Source organism: Cyprinus carpio, chromosome B17 (assembly GCF_018340385.1).
Source record: "Cyprinus carpio isolate SPL01 chromosome B17, ASM1834038v1, whole genome shotgun sequence".
In the NCBI taxonomy this organism is placed as follows: Eukaryota; Metazoa; Chordata; class Actinopteri; order Cypriniformes; family Cyprinidae; genus Cyprinus; species Cyprinus carpio.
The window spans coordinates 16,193,771-16,218,762 of NC_056613.1; the positions used below are offsets into that span (position 1 = coordinate 16,193,771).

The 24,992-nt window shown below is 35.2% G+C and overlaps 2 protein-coding genes across 3 annotated transcripts in view; both read right to left on the minus strand.

Moving 5' to 3' along the window:
• The window catches only part of LOC109097504 (bromo adjacent homology domain-containing 1 protein-like), a 34,299-nt gene extending 21,631 nt beyond the window's left edge, over positions 1 to 12,668 (minus strand). Inside the window, exon 1 of one of the 2 annotated variants that reach the window (XM_042742525.1) lies at positions 12,463 to 12,668. The gene's annotated coding sequence lies outside the window, so the exon portion shown is untranslated. The remainder of the gene's footprint in view (positions 1 to 12,462) is intronic. The other variant, XM_042742522.1, reaches the window with a different exon arrangement.
• A 2,178-nt stretch (positions 12,669 to 14,846) lies between these two features.
• Positions 14,847 to 23,747, minus strand: LOC109092042 (isovaleryl-CoA dehydrogenase, mitochondrial-like). Its single transcript, XM_042742526.1, has 12 exons — positions 23,458 to 23,747; positions 21,075 to 21,164; positions 20,921 to 20,972; positions 20,649 to 20,818; positions 20,347 to 20,440; positions 18,994 to 19,125; positions 18,802 to 18,897; positions 18,622 to 18,715; positions 18,465 to 18,546; positions 16,410 to 16,514; positions 16,208 to 16,280; positions 14,847 to 15,773 (listed from the first exon to the last, which is right to left on the minus strand). Exons 1-12 carry the CDS (start codon positions 23,584 to 23,586, stop codon positions 15,640 to 15,642), a joined length of 1,251 nt encoding a protein of 416 aa, XP_042598460.1. The 5' UTR covers positions 23,587 to 23,747; the 3' UTR covers positions 14,847 to 15,639.
• Positions 23,748 to 24,992: the final 1,245 nt, after the last annotated feature.

The following is a 24,992-nucleotide window of genomic DNA, read 5'->3' on the forward strand; positions in this document are numbered from 1 at the left end:
CTTTGCAGACAATGAATGCCTTAAGTGTGGAATTGATGGACATCACCAGAGACTGGGTTTCCTCCTTTGTGATGCTTTGCCAGGCCTTTACTGCAGCTGACTTCAGTTATGGTTTGTTTGTGGGTCTTTCTGCCTTAGGTTTGTCTTCAGCAAGTGAAATGCATGCTCATTGCAGAATATTCCATATATTCCAGAATATTCTTTTTACCTTCAAAAACTCCTGGGTTGCTGCGTTTTATGTCATCGTCCATTTGTACTATGAAGAGCTGCCCAATCAACTTTGCTGCTTTTGGCTGAATCTGAGCAGACAGTATATCCCTGTACACTTTAGACTTCTTCCGGCTGCTTCTGTCACATCATCACTAAACACCAGTAACCCAGTGCCACTGGAAGCCATGCATGCATGCACTGCTCCACCATGTTTCACAAATGATTTTGTATGCTTTGGATCATGAGTTGTCCCCAGCCTTCTCAATACTTTTTTCTTCCCCTCATTCTGATACAGATCTTAGTTTTAGCCGTCCAGAGAATGCCTTTCCAGAAGTGTTTTTTTTTTTTTTTTTAGATGTTTTTTTGGCAAAATCTAATCTGGCCTTGTTTGCACCTTGTGGTGAACCCTCTGTATTTGCAAGTCTTCTCTTGATTGTAGACTTTGACAGTGACACGTCTACCTCCTGGAGAGTGTTCTTCACTTGGCTGGATGTTGTGAAAGGGTTTTTCTTTACCATGGAAAGGATTCTCCGATCATTCACCACTGTTGTTCTCCGTGGATGTCCAGGTCTTTTTATGTTGCTGAGCTCACTAGTGCATTAATTTTTTTTCTCAGAATGTACCAAACTGTTGATTTGGCCACTCCTAATGTTCCTGCTATCTTTCTGATGGATTTGTTTTGTTTTTGAAGCCTAACAACTGCTGTTTCACTTATATGGAGAGCTTCTTAACTGCATTATGTGGATTCACAGCAACAGCTTCCAAATGCAAATGACACATTTAGAATCAATTCCAGACCTTTTACCTGCTTAATTGATGTAGAAATAATGAAAGAATAGCCCACGTCTGTCCATGAAACCGCTTTTGAGTCTTGTCCAATTAATAATGTTCCCTTGAAAAAGGGGGTTGGTACATATTAAAGAGCTGTAATCCCTTAACCTTTTCTCCAATTTTGATGAGAATACCCACAAATTAATGCACTTTAAGCCCATGTTTATTATACAATTGAAACTTGAATATGTTTTGGTCAGCAGCTAAAATAATAAAAATTGTGCCTGTGTCCAAATATACAGTGCCCTCCATAAGTATTGGAACAGTAAAGACAAAATTGTTCTGTTTGCTGTGGAGTCAAGAAATCTGTAAATATGATTAAAAGATGAATATGCGAAAAAAAATTACAGAATGTCACATTTTATTATTGGGTGATTCAACACAAAGATGTTTTACCAGCTAAGAAGATCAGCACTTTTAGATTTTCATCTCCCTATATGATGTGAGCATAAGTATTGGAACAGTTGTCTCACGGGTCTTTCTAAGTGTTCAGCTGTGTCCTGTTGCATTAATTCTTCAGGTGATGCTCTGACAATCTACAGTCTGCAGGAGAATTTGACACAGAATTACAGAAGCTACACAGCAAGATGCAAACCTCTGATCAGCACCAAAGGCAAGATTCTTCACAAATGTGAGCCAGTAGAGTTTTGGAACTGAGATGATGGACCGATGAGACAAAGATTAACCTTTATCTAAGTGATTGGAAAGCAAAAGTGTGGACAAAAAAGGGAACTGCAAATGAGCATACAGCCTCATCTGTAAAGCTTGGTGGAGGTGGTGTCATGGCATGGGCATGCATGGCTGTCTCTAGTACAGGACCTCTTAATTTTAATGATGACTTAATGTATGATGGCAGTAGCAGAATGAATCTGGAAGGGTACAAAATCATCTTGGCTACCAATATTCAAGAAAATGCCACCAAACTCATTAGAAAGCACTTCATATTGGATCAGGACAATGACCCAAAACACGCTGCCAGTTCAGTCAAGGGCTTTATCAGGGCAAAGAAATGTAAAGTCTTAGATTGCCCAAATCAATCTCCAGATTTAAATCCGATTGAACATTAATTTCACCAGCTGAAGAGGAGACTAAAGACAGAAACTCAAAAATAAGCAACAGTTGGAATTGGCTGCATTAAAAGCTGGAGAAAAGCATTTCAAAGCATAAGACCAAGAGTCTGGTGATGTCTATCAGTTGCAGACTCACTGCTCTGATTGCACGCAATGGATCTGCAACTAAATATTAGCTTTTAATCTTTTACATCTGCCTTAAATTCAACTGTTCCAATACTTATGCTCACATCAAATAGTGGGATGAACTATAAAAGTGCTGTCCTTTTTATTTGGTAATACATGTATGTGTTGAAAGACCTAATAATAAAATGTGACATTCTGTAGTTTTGTCGCATATTCATCTTTTAATCATATTTGCAAATGTCTTGACTCCACAGCAGAGAAAGCAATTATGTCTTTACTGTCCCAATACTTATGGAGGGCACTGTATATGGACCTATCTGTATACAATCTAATTTAGATTAAAAACTGCTCATGTTGCATGTATGCAGCATCTTTGTTTGGATCATTATTAAAATACAGTGGGTTGCCTCTAATTTTAAATGGAAAGAGCACAGACAAAGCCTAAATTTCTTTATATGAAGAGATTTCTTGTGTTATTTTGGTTATGTTGATTTAGGGTTTGTTTTAAAGTTTTTATTGAGTTTTGTTATTTGACATATTTCAATTTCATGTGCAGCATTAAAAAAGAATGCCTTTTCAATTATAATTTGTCTTAAATGTCACTTTGTTAAAAAAGATTGTGAGAAAATCGTATAGTATCGGGAATCGTATTGCATCATGAGTTGAGTGAATCATGACATCCCTACCCTGATGGTATACAAGTATTGGCCATGTTTTATGAACAGGCTACTTAACTTACAGTGATTCATCATGTGGCTTTCTGTTGTACCACTTGTTTTTTTTTTATGGTGGTTATGAGTACATTTTAATACAAAGCTGATTTTGACTTGAAAATGAATTATGGTCATAAGTAAAACATGCCGGCACCAATATATCTTACAATACTTGAAACAATGTCACCATATTGTTTATGGTGATTTCTGACATCCACTGCTGCAATTTTTACAATGAATTTAACAGGATTTTTTTTTTTTACTGGACATTTCATAAAAATCTAGTAAGATATTACACATTTAAAAAAGGATTTTGCTGGTTAATCTATTTATTTATTTATTTTAAATGAACATACTGTAGTTAGATGTTAGATTTCCACTACATAAAGTATTTCAAGTTGAGCTATTCTTAAACTCACAGTAAATTTAATGTTAAATAGTTCACTGAAAAATGAAAATTCATTTTCATTCATCATGTACTCACCATCATGTTGTTTCAAATCTGTATGACTATCTTTTAAGATAATTTGATAAATTTCTCAGTATGTTTTGTTCATACAATGGAAGTCAATGATAACCAAAACAGTTTAGTTATCAACATTCTTCAACATTTCTTCTATGTTCTGCAAAGAAAAGAAAATCATACAGGTTTAAAACGACATGAGGGTGAGTAAATGATGACTATTTTTGGGTGGATTTTTCCTTTAGGAAACCTATTTAAACAATTAATTAAAGTTAGTTTGATTAAAAGATGCTGAGAAGTTTAAGGCAAATTGTTATGTGCAGCTATACCCTATAGTCAGTTGTCAAATTGTAAAACATTTCAGGGGGGATGGTGTGGTCAATTTATTTAGATTTTTTTAATGGGGGGGGGTTATGGGTTTTATGTGGGGCCTGTAGCTAATTTTACATAATGATTACAAAATTTGTCTAATTTTTAAAAAAGGTTTTTATTTAATGAAAAATTTGCCTTATTAGACGAATAAGATCATAAGCTATATATTTATGTTTATACGCTTTTTTCGCCTTCTTGGGCCTGAAATGGAGGAATTTTGATCAATATTGATAATGAAACAATATTTTGCTATATGTGCTTTTGTGCTGAAAACTTTAGGCATGTCATGGATAAATAAATAAAAAAGCCCCTGTTTTGCTAAATTATTTATCGAATCGTTTAAATCAAACAATTCGTTCAAAACGGCTGATTCAGTTAGAAACGAAACAAGCCTTCGTGTCCCAATGTGCACACTTTCCATCCTAAATTCTGTGATATTAGTAATTTTCAATACTATTTAGGGAAGATAGGCTGGACAATATGCACATTGGTACGCAGGAAAAGTGTCCATCTGAATGGCCCATTGAATCACTTGCTCACTTGATTCGTTTAAAAAATGATTCATTTAAAGAACGAAACAGTGTTACTATGCACTGTTGTATAAAATTAATAGCACATGTGCTCGTGCATGTAGGCCTGCTGATATTCAGAAAAGTACATTGCTTGTGTAATGAATATAAAAACTTTGCTTTTGGACTCTCAAGACATGTTTTTGTTTGGTTTTTGCAAGGTCTACAGTATGACTCGATAATGTCAGCTCTCCTATCATCTGTCAATCCCTCACAGTTACACATACAGCACAATAACATTATGTCGGGGAATGTTTTTAATTCTAACGAAGGAAAAATCATACCTTTTCTGTTGTCTTCTTTTTTAAGAAATTCAAAAGTTGCGCTTGAACCATTTTGCGCGAAAAATGACGAAAACTTAGTTCGGATTGGCCAATCGCCGTTATTCGTGAATTATCTTAAGTAGATAATTTGAATATTTAATTTGCATGGTAAATTGTACATAATACACGTTTTTAATCCAAAGGGGTGGTGGTTTTACTGAGGGATGCTTTTTGTCCTTTTTTTTTTCAACCATGCCATCCCCCCGCATCCCCCTCAATTCGAGCCCTGCCTATAGTCTGAAAAGAATGTTAAAAATCTTTCAAAATATCTAAAGAAAGAGTAATGTGATTCTGCATGTACATAGCATGTCAATTTGTTTGCTGGTGTGAGTTCAGACTCTCAGATGACAGTTTATTCCCACTGAACTGACAGAACACAGGAAGTCAAACTCTTGTTAGTTGTTAAAGAGTCTCTTCAAAGGCATGAAAGACGCAGGGCAAAGTGCCCAGGAAAGCACAAGGGATGTTTTTTTCCCCTCATACACTCGTATGACAAATCTTGTTAAGATTACAGTGAAAGAATCGACTGCTTTAGATGCTTTCAGCATTCTGAGAGAAAAATCAACAATAGTTTCACCCCATCTCCACATATCTAACAACCATCACAAACAAAATAAACTCAATCTTGTGTTCTCACATGCTGGGTGTTGCCATCTGTGATTCTGAAGACCATGTGCTCCACAAACTTCAGGGGAAAGCCTGAGGTGTGGCCTGAAATATTTTAGACTGGCTCATGAACAGGCTTTACCGGCCTTTTAGCATAAACATTTTAGCAGCGATAATAGACCAGGAGAGCTTCGACCCCTTCACATCGACCACAGCTGCAAACCAGCAAACAGCTGAATCTAGTTTCGGTGGCCACTCTTACCCCCTGTTGTCTCCCTGAACACACCAGCAAATTTCACAGCTGTGACTCTGGCACTGGCCCAGGTCGTGTCTAATGGGTTTAAGATTGACCACATGAAACGACTCTTCCCCGTCAAGCATATGTGCGGGCTGGAAATCTCAGGGACACATGTCCTCAAGGTAATGAAGAACATTCCACAGTGTCTTCATTCAAATAGAAATACTGTAATCAAAGTACTTTTGATGCAGCCTGAAGGGGTTTTCTGGGATAAAAAGAAGAGACATGTGAGTCTGTAACTCACCTAACCCCAAACTCACCCTAAATTATCTTAATAAAAATGACACATTTGTTTAATATAGTGTCACCAGTGAGATACTGCATCTCTATAGGCTTCCAAGAACAGCTTTCAGTGCATTGCCGTCAAGGGAAAACAACAATTAGTCATCGCTGATTAGTCAGCTGACATTTGGTACACATTTTGGTCCATGCAATTATTCAAAGCACTGTTTGGAAATGAACCCTTAAATATGTATGAGGAAGGAGATGATTCAAATATTTAAAACGAAGCATGAAGAGCTGGTTCATCTGGTCAGATTATATTTTTTCAAATGCAAAAATTAACTTTTTTAAATGGGAAAAGATGGGCGGACTCTCAGCAAGAGATTTCATGATCAAAGTGTGCAACATACATTTGGGATTATTAAAACTATTTAAGGTCTACAGTAGTTTTAAATACATTAAAAATTAAAGTGAATTTATTTAAAATAGTATAATGTACAGTATAACAAATGAATATTTATTTAGAGATTTACTCAAGATAGTCGTTTTGTAAAAATAGGAGAAATGAGCATGACAAACATACAAAATTCAATATACACTATCAAAACGATAATATAGCAATATAATGATACCAATATACAGTACTGTATAGTGCATCCCTAATTGCCAATTTTTCCAAAAAGAAATTTGGAGGGTTTGTTTGGTTCAAATTCTGTCTTTGTCCCTTAGTTCCACTGGAAGACATTTACCGGTATATTAGTGCTGGCATGATCAGCAGCAAAGCGACTTTAATAAATCAATAGACGTTATTGCGTTATATCTTGTTTGTATCAGCAAAAGAATCAATGCTTTAAAGATAAATTAGCGCATACCCTGTATCTCCACTTGTAATGCATATCAATACAGTGAAGCCATTGTGTAACCATTACAACTTTTTAAATCCAATTCTCCATGTCAAATTTTTTTTTATTTGATGTGCAATGAGTGGAGACGAGGCGGCCCTGTTATACTCCATGTTGTACAAATTTGGTAAAAGGGGTTATGGACCATTAATCTAAAAGTCAATTTGCTGCACATAAGCTGCCGTCTGTAATGGGATATCACTGATGATCTGCTCAGTGAAAAATCCTAATCATGCATACATGTTTGATGGATTTCTTTTTCCCAAGAGGTGATAATTCATGTTAAACATGAGCTGAATTGATTCAGTAAGAGACTGAGCTGTACTAAGCGCATTTGACAAGGAAAATAAGATGAGCACAAAAGAAAACTATTTCTATATCAGAAAACTGTTGGATTATGATACATCTATATCTATCCATTTCTGCCAATACTGGATGCTTAAGCTATTAGTGTAATGGTCAGAAATTAAGCTTTCAAAATAGTAATAATTTAATAACACTGTTAAATGTAACTTTAGCAAATCTCAAAATGAATATATAGGCCTGTCGCGATAACAACTTTTTGTTGTCCAATATATTGCCCCAGAAATAATTGCGATAAGCGATTCTAAAGACCATTTCATGCCACTGAATATATAATCATAATGTAACAGCATAATAATGCAAGAAGGCCTACACACTTCCAAATGACAACAAACTTTTAATTTTGAAGGATATTTAGATCATGGAAATTAAGTATCAAAATATTAGATATATTAAAAAACTTGAATAAATAGTAAATAAACATTTTCTAACAAAAAGTACAAAGTAACAAATAGAAAAAAATAAAGAAATGCTCAAGCACTTGCATGGACGTTTTACCATCTACAGATTTTTCCCTGACCTTCTTTTCTTTGTAAATTAAGGAATCACACTATTGCTGAAAAACATAATCACTACTTAGCACCAGATGTTCATATGCAGAAAGGCACAGATCCCTAAACAAGACCATATCTGCAGATTAAACTTTTAGTTTTTAAATTTGAACGAGCACCTCAGGACTACACCACGTTATGAATGAGAAGCTGCAAAAGACACAGGCGCACTTTAAATGTAAAAAAACATGGTGACATTTATTTTTTAGTAAAAATAATGGGTGATATATTGCATTACCAAAAATTATTGAAGTCATGAATATATATATATATAGTGTGATAAGTTGATATATTTATTTATTGCGACAGGCCTACATACTCTACATTAGCCTATATTTTTGTTTCACAATTTCACTTGCAGCACATAATATGAATGATCTTTTAATATTTGTTCATTCAAAAGTGCAGAGAATTTAAGCCATTTATCTGTGTTTTAAAGGGGTCATATGACGTTGCAAAAAATGTGTAATGCAATGTGTTCATGCAGTTTAAGGTTCAAAAAACACATTATTTTTTCACATTCTGTACATTATTTTTGCTCCTCTATGCCCCGCCTTTCTGAAACGTGTTTATTTTTACAAAGCTCATTGATCTGAAAAGCAAACTGTATGCTGATTTGCCTGCTATCCAGTGCATTGTGATTGGCTGAATGCCTCAAGTGTGTGACGGAAATGTTACGCCCCTTACCATACTGTGATGCCGTGTCCCAGCGCGACGAGACAAAACCAGTTAAACCCATTATAAACGAGGCATTTGTTGCATCCAGTGGGGACATAATTACTGATTATGACGACTTATACGGTCTTTTTACGCGTTGTGTGTCATGCCGCGTAAACATAAAACCATGTCTGCATTTGTGATCGGAGAAATGACAAACAACAAGTGCTACTCTACACTGCTCAAAACTCGCATTTGAATAGTCAGTGGCAAATTCTTTAAATATGAAAACATACTTACAGGCTGTGAGTCAGAACAGCCAGCATTGTAGGGTACTCTTCCAGGTTCAAGAAACAGTCCTCCGTAAAATGCGTTGCACACACACAAATATTTGGGTTAGACTGTTCAGGAACAGTGTTGTAAATACAACTTAACCACTGATTTCTAGTCGTGTCATCTTTTGGAAGGCCAAACAAAGTATTTTCGCTTTCACAGTGAAACACACATCATCTCCACAACTTGGCAGCGGTGGCAACAATACTACAGTAAAAATAAAAGTTATGCCTTTTTGCATGAAAATTTGGACGCGTTATGCAAATCTTCCCACACAGTGACGTAGACATGTGGGGGCGTGTTTAAACAAGGCTTTAGTCTTTGCAACTTTAGGGAACTTATCTATTCACGAACAGCTTGTAACACTCCAAAGAGAAAGGAAAACTACATTTTGAAATTACATCATATGACCCCTTTATTATTAGTGCTTCCCTAATAATACAGTACTTTCTGACAATTTATGAAACGACCAGAGTAAACATGAGATTTTAAATTTATTTCCATATGTGTCAAACTGTTTTTCCACCTGTAACCAAGACTTAAGTCATTATTTGTGAAAACATATGAAAACATTCTCTGTCCAGCCATTTATGAGAGTCTCATATAAACCTGCTAGGAATATAATTTACATTAAATATTCTAAAAAATGCTTTGCAGTAAAATACCTGCTGTTATTTCAACTTTTTAAGCATTTTATGGTCAAGAAACATTGCTTCCTATATACCAATCCAATTATTTACAAGGAAGGTAATACTCTTGAGGACCACAATAAATATAATGGACCCTGAAGCCCTAAACGGGGAATAAAACCCTTTCTAATTTTTAGTCATAGGGCTTGTTTCTTTTCCTACAGCTTCAAGCTTTCCATCTACGTAATACCATAATTACTGTCACTTTATATTCAGCAGACCTGTGTGCTATTTATATCCTCTCTTGATAGTAGCATTTAGACCGTAGGTTATATTTTACCTTGTCGGTTTAGTCAAAACATTTCACCTTTAGTTGACTGTTTTGGATGGTTAGTAGGAAATGTTTTGGAGAACACTGCCTTGTAAGTGTAGATTTTCAACTTACAGACCACATTTTCTTTTCAGATGGCATTTAGGTCAAACAAAACCAATGAAATGTAGAAACAAAACAATTCAGAATGAACATGTAGTCATTATTTTAGAACTCAGGCACTTAAAAAGGGCAGCCAAAAGGAATGTGAATTAAACCGTATTGAAAATCAGACTACATAACTCAACATCATTCAGAAATCCTATAATTGGATCAGAAAATGGGACAACAGAACATACGCTTGCTCCTCAAACAAGGCAACAGTATGAAAGGTGGTTCTGCATAATAATGGCCATATAACTGGCAAGCCAGCAGCTGATCAAACCAACCAATGTGTACTAACTGAAAATTAAAAAAAACATGAGAAATATTTCAAATTAAAAATCTCACCCACCAGACCATCAGTCATGTGGCCTAAAATACAGTATATTTTCATGCATGCATATATTTGTCATGCATGCCGTTTATATTCAGATGTAAAATAAAGCCTGTGCTTCATCACCTGAGACGGTCTCAACTGTTAGTGACAGCACATAAAATACAATTAATATATTAAAATGCCTTTTTAAATTACAACATAACTACATTCTTTATGTTATGAGCCTAAATGAAAAGGGTAATGCCAACTGACATGTCAAAGATACCTGTGGTGTATTCCAAAAAGTAGGTTATGTGACATACCCAGGTATGTTTGAGGTTAAGCGAGCGGATAACCTCAGCTTTCAGTTCCAAAATCGGAGGTTACTTTCAGGGTATGTAAGTAACCGTAGCAACTTGCTCTCTGAAGATAACCTGCTCCGGAGCAGATTATGTTCCAGGGTTAGTTCACTTCAGCTCACATGTGATCTCCTGATGATCTACTGACTGACCCTTTTTCTTAGCATCCGTTTCCATAGTGACTTGTTGATTCATCGCTCTGTTGAGAATGTCTTGAGTCTTAACCAGGAACGTACTCTGAGTTGAATGAACTTATTCCCGGACGCGTTTTTGGAACCACATACCTCGAGTAAGCAAGGTTTGGGGTTAATCAACCGAAAGTTCAGGGTATAGCTGACGGTAAGTTAGCCGTGCTTTCTGGAATACACCCCTGAGCAACCCTCTACATTGTGACTAAATCTTCACTCTAGACGACTACATGATGTCTAATATTAGCCAATGGCTAATAAATTCTCAGATTTTACTCGCCAGTGTGTGAGTTGGAGGCTAGTATAAGTATAGCACAGATATATTTTCACTCGCCAAACACTCTGTGACTGAGTGCTTCAGAGTTTCACTCTCCGTCAAGCAAAGCGATCTGTGATATTTTTCAGTTAATTTGAATGGATGTGCAGCGCACCTGTATTTGACGTACCGTAAACTCTAGAGTGAAGACACACAACTCGCCGTTACTTTGTCTCACACACACGCAGAGAGAAATAATTGACACGCTAAATTGTTAACAATATTCTTTGCTGTAGTTTCCTGTCAAAATAACGACATTCCTTTGGAATTCTTCGGCTTTTAAGAACTGCTGGGGTTTCCCATAGTAGGCGGAACTAATGCACAAACGGCTGGCGCTAATCTATCATCACCCCTGTATTGATTTCAGCAAATCAGTTTGAGCGACTGCACACAACCTGATTAATATTCATGAATTCAGTAGCTCATTAATCCTTAGTGCGTTTTATATAGTTCTTATTAGTAGAATTCGTATCATTATTATCTTATCAATATTTTTGTTTCTAAAGTTCTATCATTAAATAATACCTGATTATCATGTTATAATACTTGACAGACTGATGTTAAGAGTGTTCTTTCAGTTATTTAAAAAACGGTGCCATTTTGGTGGTGATTCAATTGCCAAGGTGTCCGTAGAGGGTTGCTGAGGTAAATTTTATAAACTTTAGGAGAAACATTTTGTGAATAAATGAGCAAAACCAAAATGTATTAAAATTATTACTGCACTCTTGATTTTAAAAAATAAAAATAAGAGATAGCACTTGAAAGACAGAAAACTGTCATCTTTAGTCAGGTAAATAAACAGCAGCATCATGCTTTATCGACACTATCGTCACATCCCACATAAAATTAATATAATAATGTAATGTCATGAAACATGAAAAGCATATCACAACAAATATTAGTGCATTATCTCATAGTAAGCTACACTTAAAAATGTTGTTCAAATAGGCCTACATAAGTTGAAAATTCTTTTGTTAGATGACATTCAATAAACAGTTCATAGAACTAAAGCTTTTTATGATCCAATAAAATAAAGTATGCAAGAAGCAAAGGACAAGTATCAAGGTAATTGCAATAACATAATTTGTCCAAACTTCACTTATTTGAAATATGGATCTTCTACACGAATAAAAGTCAGACAAGATGAAGACAGCAAACATGTCAGTTCCAGTGTTTTCGCAAGAGAACAACTAGTGTAAAGACTACAACCCGTGATTGCGTTACTAACAAACAAAAGATTAGACAAACAACTCATCCTACACAGCGAGCGACGCGACAAACTCGAACGCTATCGTTAGCACAAAAACCGGATGAATGCGTTTATTATTATGGGAGCATTCTAGTTTTGACGCGTCGCGTCGGAATGTGATGTAGATAGATAACAATCCTGTCATTATGGATAACGAAACTAAACAATGATTAAGACTTCTTGTTTAAAATCCCTCTTAATTACTTCACAGTGTGACTGGCTTAAATTAAATTTAGGCTAACGTTGGAGGACAGCACGCTAAAAATATCGACTTATGACTAAAACTTCATTCTTTTAAATGTAGCAGCATACAGATTCTCCTACCTTGAGTGGTGTCGTGGATTTAAATGGAGTTTATTAGTAACACGCACTGCTGGTCCGGCGTCGTTTCTCTCGTGGATACATGGGAAGAGAAGCTCATTGTACTGTCATCCTGAGGAGAACACCTGGAATAGAGCAGACTCGTGCAGAACTGACATAAACACTTTTGCCATGGAGTTTACGTAACACTACCATCCTCTGTCAGTGGCGGTTTCACAAAACCTTAAATGCTCCCTACATAGACTGCGTTAGGTACCATGGTCCACTGAACTGACTCACAACGCGCCTTCGATTCTCTAAAAGAGGTTGCACGCACCTATAATGCTCAAAATGCAGGTTAGGAACTTATCTATGTTGTCCGTTATGCTGTCTAGGTAGGCAGCTGACTATGTTTTGTGACACAGCCAGTGAGTTGACGTATGGCATGCTGAGACAACATGGAGTTTCTTAAAGGGCTATGTTCACGTTGTGAAACATTAAAGCCCATTATTAATATAGTGGCCCCAAAAAGCATTTAGACACTTGAACTTATACAATTATTAATTTCACTGCATTAAATACAATATATCTAACAGATGAACTCTGCAAGGGAATGATGCTAGAGCTTTTCTCAGCACTGACTTTAATTTCTGAGACAGAGTTTATAATGACTTAAGTGAATTTATGAAGTCAGCTCCCCTCAACATCACACAGGTGTAGTTCATTGACTGACTACAGTTTATGGACATACTGTACTATAGAAAGTACAGAATACGTTGTAATAAACCACATTGTCTTTTCTCTAAAAGTGTTTTCATGCTTGAGCCTAGTTCTTATTGAACTAATAAAATGTTTTGTGCATTTAACAATCCCTTCAAACAATTCCAATACTGACATCATTTTTGAAACTGCGCTCAGATACATTAATCTATTTACTTGTTTCTTATATGTATTGTCACAAATGATCAATGCATGTTCAATGATCTGTGTACTCTACAAACATTTATTTTTAACTCACAACTAATCTACTAAAGTGTTATCTCTCACAATTAGGTATATGAATATGAATTTATATAATTTATATGAATTTATTTAGATCAAAGAAAAAAACATTTCACACCTGCTTAAAGCATAAACCATGGTGGTTAATATAGAGTCTATAAAAAAATAAATGTCAGTGTTGTGTAGAATTAAATAAATGTACTGATAATAGAAATAGTGATCTTATTCCAGAAAATAACCGGCCGTAATTTAGTGCTGTTATTGTTAAGTAAAACTGTTAAAAAATGAAAGGGATATTCCAACCCAAAATGAAAATTTTGTCATTAATCACTTACCCCCCTGTCATTCCAAACCCATAAAAGCTTTGTTCATCTTCTAACCATAATTTAAGATATTTTGGATGAAAACCGGGAGGCTTGTGACTGTCACATTGACTGCCAAGTAAAATACACTTTCAAGGTCCAGAAAAGTATGAAAGACATCATAAGAATAGTCCATCTGCCATCAGTGGTTCAACTGTAACGTTATGAAGTGACGAGAATACTTTTTGTGTGCAAGGAAAACAAAAATAACGACTTTATTCAACAATTCCTCTCCTCTGTGTCTCTCCAAATCAGCGTAGCCCCATTTTGGAGAATATGAGCTGAACGCACTGTGTACGCTCTTCTGTGTCAGCCTCGCTCCACAGATGCGCTGTTTTCTTTCAAATCAAAGTTTAATACATATAGAAAACGTATCCTTGTGGCGCGGCTGACACAGAAGAGCATACACTGCCTGCGTACTGCTCATATTCTCCAAAATGGTGCTACGGTGATGTCGAGAGACACAGAGGAGACGATTTGTTGAATAAAGTCTTCTTTTTGTTTTCTTCAAGTACAAAAAGTATTCTCGTCACTTCAAAACGCTACGGTTGAATCACTGATGGCAGATGGAGTATTCTGACGATGCTTTTCATACTTTCCTGGACCTTGACACTGTTATTTACTTGGCAGTCTATGGGACGGTCTCAAGCCTCCCAGTTTTCATCCAAAATATCTTAAATTGTGTTCCGAAGATGAATAAAGCTTTTACGGGTTTGGAACGACATGGGGGTAAGTGATTAATGACAAAATTTTCATTTTGGGGTGGAGTAACCCTTTAAGCTGAAATAATATAAAATATAAATATTAGATGGAAAACAAATATTAAATGAAAACTGGAAGTGTTGCCTTGGCAACTAAATGAAATAAAATAAGTTTTAGTTGAACTACTAAAATGACTAACATTAAAACTGAAATAAAAATAAATAAATAAATAAATGCTGTAATATACACACAATAATAAAATAACGAATTAAATTAAGACATTTCTGAAAATAACTAATAAAAACAGAAAGTATGAGTGACAACAAATCTGATACCATCAGATGAAAGGAAGATAATGTTTATTCTAAACAATCATTTACTTCAAATACATGAAGCGTTTATTCAGAAAGACAGGATTCTGAAAACCCAAAGGTACTGTATGATGGTCAGTACAACAGCTTATTTAAAAAATGTGCTACTTCTTTTGAACCTTAAGATTAAACAAATCTTAAAATACAAAGAAATTAAGAGGAAAAGAATATCTGAAAGACACACAATTCAATAAATATCCTCTATAAAGAAACTTTTTTTTTGTTCATATATGAAAAAGAGCCCCAAATAATGATGTTAGTGGGGCAGAGATGATATGCAGAATAGCTTACACAGGGTGACCATGTTCTGAGAAATAAAACAAGACAACTGCAAGTGCTGTACAAGTATCATGTGCAACAGAAACACTCATGCCACATGACAAAGGTTTATGGGACAAATTAATTCTTCTGGCTGTTTCCATTATCATAAGCATTTTTTTCTTCAGGGAATTTGCATTCAACTGTTCAGCTATGTAAAATAAATGAATTGTCTGTCCTCTTAAAATGACTCGAAGTTTGTGCATTTCTTACTACTGCATTAGTTCTCATATGCAAGACCACTTCACCATGTATGCATTACAGAACAACATATAACAGCATTTGACATCCAAAGAAAACACCATGACATGTTCTTAAAAAATGATTAGCACTTACACTTCAAATTAATAAAGGTGTTATAATTAGGATGCCAGATGAAAATGAAATATCTGGCCACAGCGACCCAGTCTGTGTAGGATCAGATAGTCATTCGTTAAGTGCTGCTCTTATTTGAACAAGGCATTGAAGGCTCTGCCAATGATCATCCTTCTGACCTCACTGGTTCCAGCTCCAATCTCATAAAGTTTAGCATCTCTTAAGAAGCGCCCCATTGGGTAGTCATTAATGTAACCGTTTCCACCTGTGAACAGACGCAAGTGTGAGTCAACTAGAACTTGAGTCATGAGACCTGGGCTTATTGAATTAGCAGGACTTAATTTGCTGACGATTTAACACGACCGTGAATTGTTCCGTTTTTGAGCTCATCTCTGAGTTGTTGTCATAGCAACAGGACCAGTCTAACATTAGCTGTTCAAATTGTTGGATCAATATATAAGCGTTTACAATCAATCAGCACACAAATGCTCGATTATCTCATGTTACGTAGTACAATTGAAAAACAAAGCATCTATGGCAACAGGTACAAGTTTGACTTGTTTGCCGTTTTATCCACCCAGTAACTCCATGCTGTGGTAAGAATGAATGAAGACAGAAGGGTTTGGCCCTGATCTCTGTCTAAGGTACATCGGGAGCTATTTCTTGTCATTTTTGCTGTGCTAACTATTAGGCACTCACCCAGGCATTGAATTCCGTCCAAGGCAACTTGAGTCGCGTTCTCAGCACAATAAAGGATTACCCCAGCACAGTCCTACAATAACATCACAAATCAATACTGCTACTACACACTCTGCAAGGACTGTATGCATCATTTCCAGGCCCATATGTAATATTATAAAACAAACCGTCAAATAACAAAAACTGGGTAAAGAGCTCTTACCTTAGCACTGAAATGGCCTTTGTCACAAGCACGGGCAACGTTGTATAAATACTGTCGACACGAATTAAGCCGTGTGTACATATCGGCCATTTTTCCTTGCATTAGCTAGGCAATGGGAAAAATCATTTGATTAATTTTATTGCCAAGGGAACAAATTTGTTTAATACCTTTTCAGAACTTTACATAAAGACATGCATAAAACTGTGTATAAACACTACTATTCAAAAATCTTAAGTTAGTGAGTTTTTTAAAATGTTTTTGAAAGAGGTCTCCTTTTATTTTATCAAAAATAATTCATTTTACAATTAAAACAACTGTTCAATTATTTTAAAATGTCATATATTCCTGTGATTGCAAAACTTAATTTTCAGCAGCCATTTCTCCAGTCTTCAGTGTCACACGATCCTTCAGAAATCATTCTAATACGCTGATTTAATGCTCAAGAAATATTTCTTAAGATCACAGTTTGAAAAGGTTGTATTACCATTTACTCAAAAATGTTAAGCTGCACATTTGTTTCAGGAAATCTATTCATTTCTATTCATCAAAAACAATTTGATTAATAGAAAGTGCAAAAGAACAACATTTATTTAAAATAGAAACCTTCTGTAAGAATGGAAAAGTCTTCACTGTCACTTTTGATCAATCCTTGATGAATAAAAGTATTAATTTCTTTCAAAAGACCTTATCCTTCTGAAGCATAATGATGGATATGAGTAGTACTACGGTTCTTTTTATATGGGTCAATATCACCATAAAGCCCCTTTTCAACCCTCACAATACTCAAAAATTTTGGTTTTAATTTCCCATTCGCTTTGTGTCATATCATAAATAGTCGACAAGTACTATAGAAACATATTAGCTGAGCTCGCACACATTTTTTTAGATAATTATGGGCCATTATTCAAAGTATATGGACATATATATTACTGTTAAATACGTTTCCCTGTCATGTTTATGTTTACTCTGTCGAGTCTTAATGGCTGACAGGGTGGACATTTTGAGCTACAATTAGCATATTAGCTTACAACAAACTGTTACTAGCTGAATATTTAGTCTGGTTGTTGAAGAGAATTTGGTATATTTAAACTTGAACTTGAAACCTGAAAATACTGTATTCGAATCATTTTGGTATATTTTATGCCAACAGGGTGTACATGTTAAGCTTAGGCAAATCAAGCAAGCAAAATCAGACAAAGAAAATTTGTCAATTGAAAAGTCACCAACAAATTTCACCTCAGCCGTTGAAATTCCTGCCACTGAAGAGACAAAAAATCTGTTGTCCTGATGTCACTAAAGGGGATGGCCTTTTCTTAAAGGGGCGGAATGCCCAATACGACAGGGTGGACAACCATTCAAGGGACATGGACAAACTCTTCTTTTTTACTAAATAAAATTATAGTTTTTGTTACCAAATGATCAATACACTCAAATTGAGTAATCTCTTATTTAACAAAATATTAATAGGATAATTTTTATTTTTTTGATTTGACAATATTCTACTATCATTCAAATTTAATGAGCAGTGCTTGGAACATAGCAAAATAACATGCATCCTCTTACACAAAACTAAAAAAAAATCTAGAAAATGTTTCTAAAGAGCAAAGTATTGTTTTTGTTATGAATACAAAAACTTAGTCTAATATAACACACCCTTTCATAGTAATTTTTATGTTAAGTTATCATGGCAAATGAGTTATTTATGTACAGGACACAAAAAGGCACCCTACAGTGATATTGACCTACACGTTAAAAAACTTATAAAGTGATACATATGATTTATGGAACTTCATTCAGTATTTTTTTTTCTTACTATATTCAGTATTTTAATCTGTTGGACATGTAACAGGTTGTTGAGCGCACATATAGTGCAACACTTTTAAAGCCTGGGAAACATCTCATATAAAAGTATATATTAAAAAACAAACAAATAAATAAATAAATGAACCTGGAAATACCTTGGCAGAATGTTTGTTGGCAAACAGAACAGTAATTTCATCTATTAGTAGACAATCATAAAACATGTTGAACAACATTTTTGAGTGAAAAGCATACCTGGAAGTGGCCGATTTTCTGTCCAAATGCTTCACGAACATGTAGGTAAGGAATTGCATGGTCAAGCACAGCTTGCATGATGCTGAGGGAATACAGAAAATGGTCAAAAATTTGACAATTTACATTTCTATGCAAGCTACTGAAAATAAACAATTACCCAACAGGTCCAGCAGACAGGACGAGTCTCTCTAGGTCCAGGCCACTCATCAAAACATATACTCCTTTATTTAACGGGCCCAATATGTTTTCCTCTGAAAGCACAACAGACCATCTTAATCTGTTGTTTGGACCGCCAACATATTCAGACTCACAAATATGCATAATAGACTTCACACACCAGGGACCTTGCAGTCTTCAAAGACGAGTTCACAGGTGTTAGATCCTCTCATTCCTAGTTTATCCAGCTTCTGCGCTGTGCTAAATCCTGGCATGCCTTCAAGAACACAAGCACAATGACTATGAAATGCTTATCTATTGAAGCTGCTGCCTTCCTGATCAACAGATTAAAAATGAATCATTCAATCTCTAACCTTCTCTACAATGAAAGCAGTGATGCCACGGGCTGCTGCCTCTGGGTCTGTTTTTGCATACACAATCAGAACATCTGCGTCTGGTCCATTCGTAATCCAGAACTTATTACCGTTCAACACGTAATGATCCCCTTAAAAATGACACATTAAAGGGAAAAGAAGGCGTTGGCAGGGTTTTGTCTGGTTAGCAATACTCATTTAGTCCTTGAGATGCCTCAAGTACACCACTCTAGGGGCAATATACATTTTTTAATTAGACAGCCATTCAAAAGCAGTTATGTATTTTGATTAAATTAATTTTTTTTTGCAAACAAGAAACAGATAAATCACTAATACCTCAATACATTATAGTGCATACATGTTTTGCCAGTGACAAATTTCTCTGGAAGGCCTAGCAATGGAATAAGCATTACAAACTTACATTATAAACACTAATAAGTAGGAATGTATGACATATCAAAATAACATTTGTACATTTATTTTATTGGAGAAACTATTAATATATCGGATTTAATTTAAACAAACCCCAAAATGAATGTCTATTTTTCATACTGCTGTGATGTATAAGTGACTGATTTGATTTATGTGGACAAAATTCTGCATTTTCTATCAGCCATTTATTGGTTATTAAGGAAAAAAATAGTGGCTCATCAGAATCATTAAAATATTGGTGCATTCCAAATAAGATACATCCCTTACATATTCATGCATAAATTAGCGCATAAACATCCATTCAAGTTTGGGGTCCATACGATCGGTTAATATTTTAGAAAGATGCCTCTCATATTCATCAAGCCAGCATTTAATTGATCAAAAATGCAGTAAAAACAGCAATACTGTGAGATGTTATTACAAAAGAACTGTTTTCTATTTTAATATATTTTAAAATGTAATTCATTCTGGTGATGCCATTTCTTCAGATTCATATTCAGTGTCAAATGATCCTTCAGAAATCATTCTAATATGTTGATTTGGTGCTAAAGAAACAATTGTTCAAAAAAATTATGTTGCTTAATATTTTTGTGAAAACTGAGACATAATTTTCCAGGATTCTTCGATGAATAGAAAGTTCAAAAGAATAGCAATCAAATGAACTCTTTTGTAACATTATAAATGTTTTTACTGTCACAATTTATCACATTCTTTTTGAACAAAAGTATTAATTGTTTTCAAATAAAATCTTCTGAACTGTAGTGTAAACAAAAGGACAATACATCTGACAACTCAGTCAACACATATGCTGTAACATGCATGTATATCTAACCAGTTATGACAAGTCCACGGTGCTTATTAAAGCAACAGACAGTGGTGACTAACAGAGCAGCATGAAGTGATAACAGAAGGCCAGTCACCTTGTTTTTTCGCTGTCAGTTTCATGGACACCACATCAGAGCCAGAGTTGGTCTCACTCATGGCCAAGGCACCCACATGCTCCCCTGTCATCAACTGAAGCACAAAAATATGCATAATTGTGAAAAACAACTGAACCCCGAAAATCCATAAATAACCTAAATACATTTAATTATTCTGCATTTACAAAATGGATTTTCCCTAATGCATCATATCATGGGTCAGTTTTAAAAAGCTATCTTAATAGAAAACGTAATAGACAGCAGTTTTGCTCTGCTAAATGAATAACTGTTTTGACTCACACCTTTGGCATGTACTTCTCTTTCTGTTTCTGGTTTGCATGTCGAACCATCTGATTTACACACAAGTTTGAGTGTGCGCCGTAGCTGAGAGCAATAGCTGCTGACACACGGGAGATCTCCTCCATAACAATAACATGATCAAGGTATCCCAACCCTGTTCCACCGTACTCCACTGCACACACGGACAAAAACATCACAGCAGAATCCCATCAGTCTGTGCGCAATACTGTCTCATAAGCAATGGTTTTTGAAGACAGCCTGTAAATGTTCCAACCTGGAGCAGTAACTCCAAGCAGTCCAAGCTCACCCATCTCCTTCCAAAAGTCCTAGTTTTAAAAACAGATCAAATTTGTTAGGATTCATTACTCAGGATTATTACAGAGAGAGTCCTGAGACACTTGTCATGTACGGGAAGTTCGGGAACTCACCCTCATGCGGGGGAACTCGTTTGTCTTGTCAATCTCATCAGCGTAGGGAGCGAGTTTCTCCTGGCAGAATCTCTGCACTGTCTGTCTGAGCTGGTGTTCAAAACAAAGATGTATGATAAACACAGGGCAGACTGTCCACAAATGACATGAGCTGCCAAAAACCTAAACAAAACAATCCCATGATGCTAAATGTACACTTTTAGCATAAAGACCCTAGCAAAAAAAATAATAATAAATACATAGGCAGTAACAGCATGGTATAATAATGAATTCAATAACATTTTGCTACATGATTACTAGGGCTGTGCGATTAATCAAAATTGAATCGCAATCGCAGTTTGAAACGCTGCGATGTGGACGCGATATTACTCTGTTCCAGAGCATGACTGCCAGCCTCGAGTGGCCAGCCAATAGAGTGACCACACCTCCGTTCTCACCAATCAGCACTGCTCTAGCCAACTGCGTAAACGCCCAACATTAAAAAAAACAACCAAACAGAAAGCGGGAGAGAGACAGAGTGGGATTATGGCGTCTACAGGGTCAGATCAATAGTTTGGCAAATTAAAACTACTCCACTCGCGCCTGGCTCCGCGTTTAAAACAACTGTAAATTCAGGCTAACTGCTTGCTAATTTCCCTTGGATGAAATGAAACATTCAGCACATTTTCCACTTGTTCTTAAAATCCCAAATACAATGTAACATATGTAATACTTTAATAATTGACTAAAGAAATAAAGTTCTTTTATAAAAAAAAAAATAAACAAATCTTTCCAGTGAAATTCAGTAATTAAGTTAAGTAGTTATACCATTATAATCTTGCCTGCTGTAAAAAAATAAATACAAAAATATATAGAGCCCCTCCCAAAACACAGCTGAAAACTGAACGGATTTAAGAGTTATAATGGGAATTGTATTGGTTTTAATGTAAACTATAATAGTGTCTATTTGATGGATTCTATTGGTGGGCTGTAATATGGCAACCAATAGAACAACAGTAATTACTATTTCAATAATGCCAAACACAAAAAGGAATTTTGTAATGGTTTAATGGAAACTGTAAGGTTTTTTCAGCAGGGTAATGATAGTCATACTGTGCTGCACATTACTGACAATATTAAGCTGAAGCTTGACTTTGCAAATTTGAAATCGCAAATCAAATCGCAATCTCAATATCTGTCAAAAAAAAAAAAAAAAAAAAAAAAAAAAAAAAAAAAAAAAAAAAAGTCGCAATTAGATATTTTCCCCATATCGCACAGCCCTAAGGATTACCATATTCATACACTAAGGTATTCTCATGGTGCTTCAAAGATTATCAAGGTATTACACTAACCAACATACCATGGTTTTACAGTTTCTGTCTGAGAAGGCAGGAGAGGCAGTGCCTCCTGCTCCTCAGAAAAAAAATTAAAAAAAAATTAAAGCAATATTTAATTTTTAGCAATAATTACTCCAGTCTTTAGCGTCGCATGATCCTTTAGAAATCATTTTAATACGCTGATTTGCTGCTAAAGAAACAGTTCTTATTATAATGTAGAAAACAGATCTGTTGGGCTCTTGATAAACAGAAAGTTCAAAAGAACAGAATTTATTTAAAATAGAAAATATTTTGTAAAATTATAAATGTATTTTACCTTTGCTGCATTTAAAAAAAAAAATACTGTTAAGATATTTGAAGGTTAGTTTCTAATAAAATAAACTTTATACACATTTAACCTGGACACCATTAAACATAAACCAGAATTGGATCATTAATTTATTTTATAATAAGAAGGACTTTTGCCTCATTTCAGAAGACCACCACACAACACTGATTCATGTACAAAACACTACGAGAGTGCCATGTTCAAACTTATGCAATATGTTCAATAGCAGATTTCTGTAAGTTGTGTTACGAGTTTCCAGTGGGCTTCTATCAAAGCTAAGAAAGGGTTATAAAATGATCCCGTCCAATCAAAACGCGCCGTCCGTTCACACCCACACAGCGAGCACAGAAAGTATGTACATCTATCATATACTAAAAACCCCAGAAATATTTAACTTTTAACTGTACTTACATTTTTCACTTTCAAGGTTGGATCTGTATATCATGGGGTTTTTTATTTGTCTGAACAAGACCGCTCTGTAACAGTTTCTTGACCAGTCAGTGTGAATGATGGTCTGAGTTAACTGAAAATGAATATAATTGCGTTATATTGAAAAATAAAAATGCCTGGAAACTAAATGAAAACAGTCTTAAGTTCCTTATATCGTCTCAAAGGTCATCATGTATGCTAGCCCAGCTAACTAGCGCGTCCCTGCGAAACTTGGACAAGACTAACAAGAAAGAAACGGTGACATTTCACGAGCTTTGGCTCCGGGTTTAGTCAGCAGGTGTGTGGATACCTGGATCTGCTCCTCGGTCAGACCGTTCACGATGTCGTCCAAGGGAACAGCTCCAGCGCATCCACGACGCGAAACACTGACATTTACCACTCTTTGACAGAGACGGAATGCTCTTCTGACTGCCAACATTTTGGGAATTGTAGCGACTGCAGAATGAAGCCAGAACAAAACTGGGAAAAACTGTTGACTTAATTATGCAAGTGCACTTGGACAGGTGAAGGGTGCAAGGAAAGCAATCCCGAACTTCACTAAAAACCTCTGGAAAGAATTGCGCTATTCTTCTCTTGTGTTGTGTGCGTGACCTCTACCTGCCGCTAGAGCTTTACTGCCACCTACTGCGAGGAAGTACAAACTACAGCACAACGCTACTACAACCATCACAAACCACTGTGAAAGATAATACAATTAAAACTCTTCATTGGTTAACTGTAAATTACATTAACATATTCGGTGAAAATGATTGAAAAATGTCAAAACAAAACAGATTAAATAATAGTTTAAAATCTTAAACAGGAATTATCCCAGTTTGTTAAACAAACAATAGCTTATATGTGATTTTACTGTAAAATGTTTTCTAGTTCATGTAAATAATTAATAAATAAAAAAAAAAATTTTCAAAATTATATATAAAAAAAAAAATAAAAAAAAAAAACATAAAAGAAGATGTTTTTAGAAGAAAAGAAAAGAAAAAAAACCCGTAGGCTATGCATGAATTGAAATGGCCATTCCAAGAATTGTCTGCTTATTTTTGTTATTGGTACAATGTACAAAGGAATGTTTTGTGTTATTTAGTTGATGTTTATTTCATTGTTTCTGTGCCGTGTGTTAGGTGTTTTGCTTTTGTATGACCGCAGGTACTGGAAAGGGCAATTCTGATGAATTTTAAGTCATCATGTGACCTTTAATACATCTGTTTTATTATCAGCAGGCTACATTTTATAATAACAACCAGATTTCATAGCTCCAATAGTTTGGAAGTAGCCTGTTATATAATTTAATGGCATAGAGTTTCTATACAGTCACCAAAATGCTTGTTTCACTGTGTTTCCTGTAAAATTACAACAACCACAACATATACGAATGAATTACAGCATAAAAAATATAGTAAACTATAAGAATCAGATCTTTTAGGTAAAGGATTATTTAATAGTATTTCATCTGTTTTTGACATTTTATTATTTGCATACCCTTATTAACATAAATCTGATGAACAATAGTTAGGCTATAAAGGCTAATCCTTTGTAATAAACTAAATGATGCTTTATAACATTGTTGCATAGATAGGGTATCTCAACATATACTGAATGAAATCTAGTAATAAATGTGACTTTGAATAACTTTAGCTTTACTTTTACTTTATTTATAACAGTCTACATTCCTTGTTATTTTAATATTTTGATAAAGATTTGATATTTTTCAGAAGGTTTACCCGATACACAATAAACAGCAGTATGGTCGAATTCTACACTGAATAAGGAAATGCGCTATCAAGCAAAAGTCAAACAAATTAAAAGTCAGGAAGAGCGAGGAAACGT

Excerpts from the sequence above, each read along its gene's own strand:
- LOC109092042 (XM_042742526.1), bottom strand. The coding sequence starts at position 23,586 with ATGTTGGCAGTCAGAAGAGCATTCCGTCTCTGTCAAAGAGTGGTAAAT. Across the intron at positions 20,819-20,920 it reads GCTTGGAGTTACTGCTCCAG|TGGAGTACGGTGGAACAGGG; the intron begins GTTGGAACATTT and ends CCGTGTGTGCAG. Across the intron at positions 18,898-18,993 it reads TGCTTTCATTGTAGAGAAGG|GCATGCCAGGATTTAGCACA; the intron begins TTAGAGATTGAA and ends GTGTTCTTGAAG.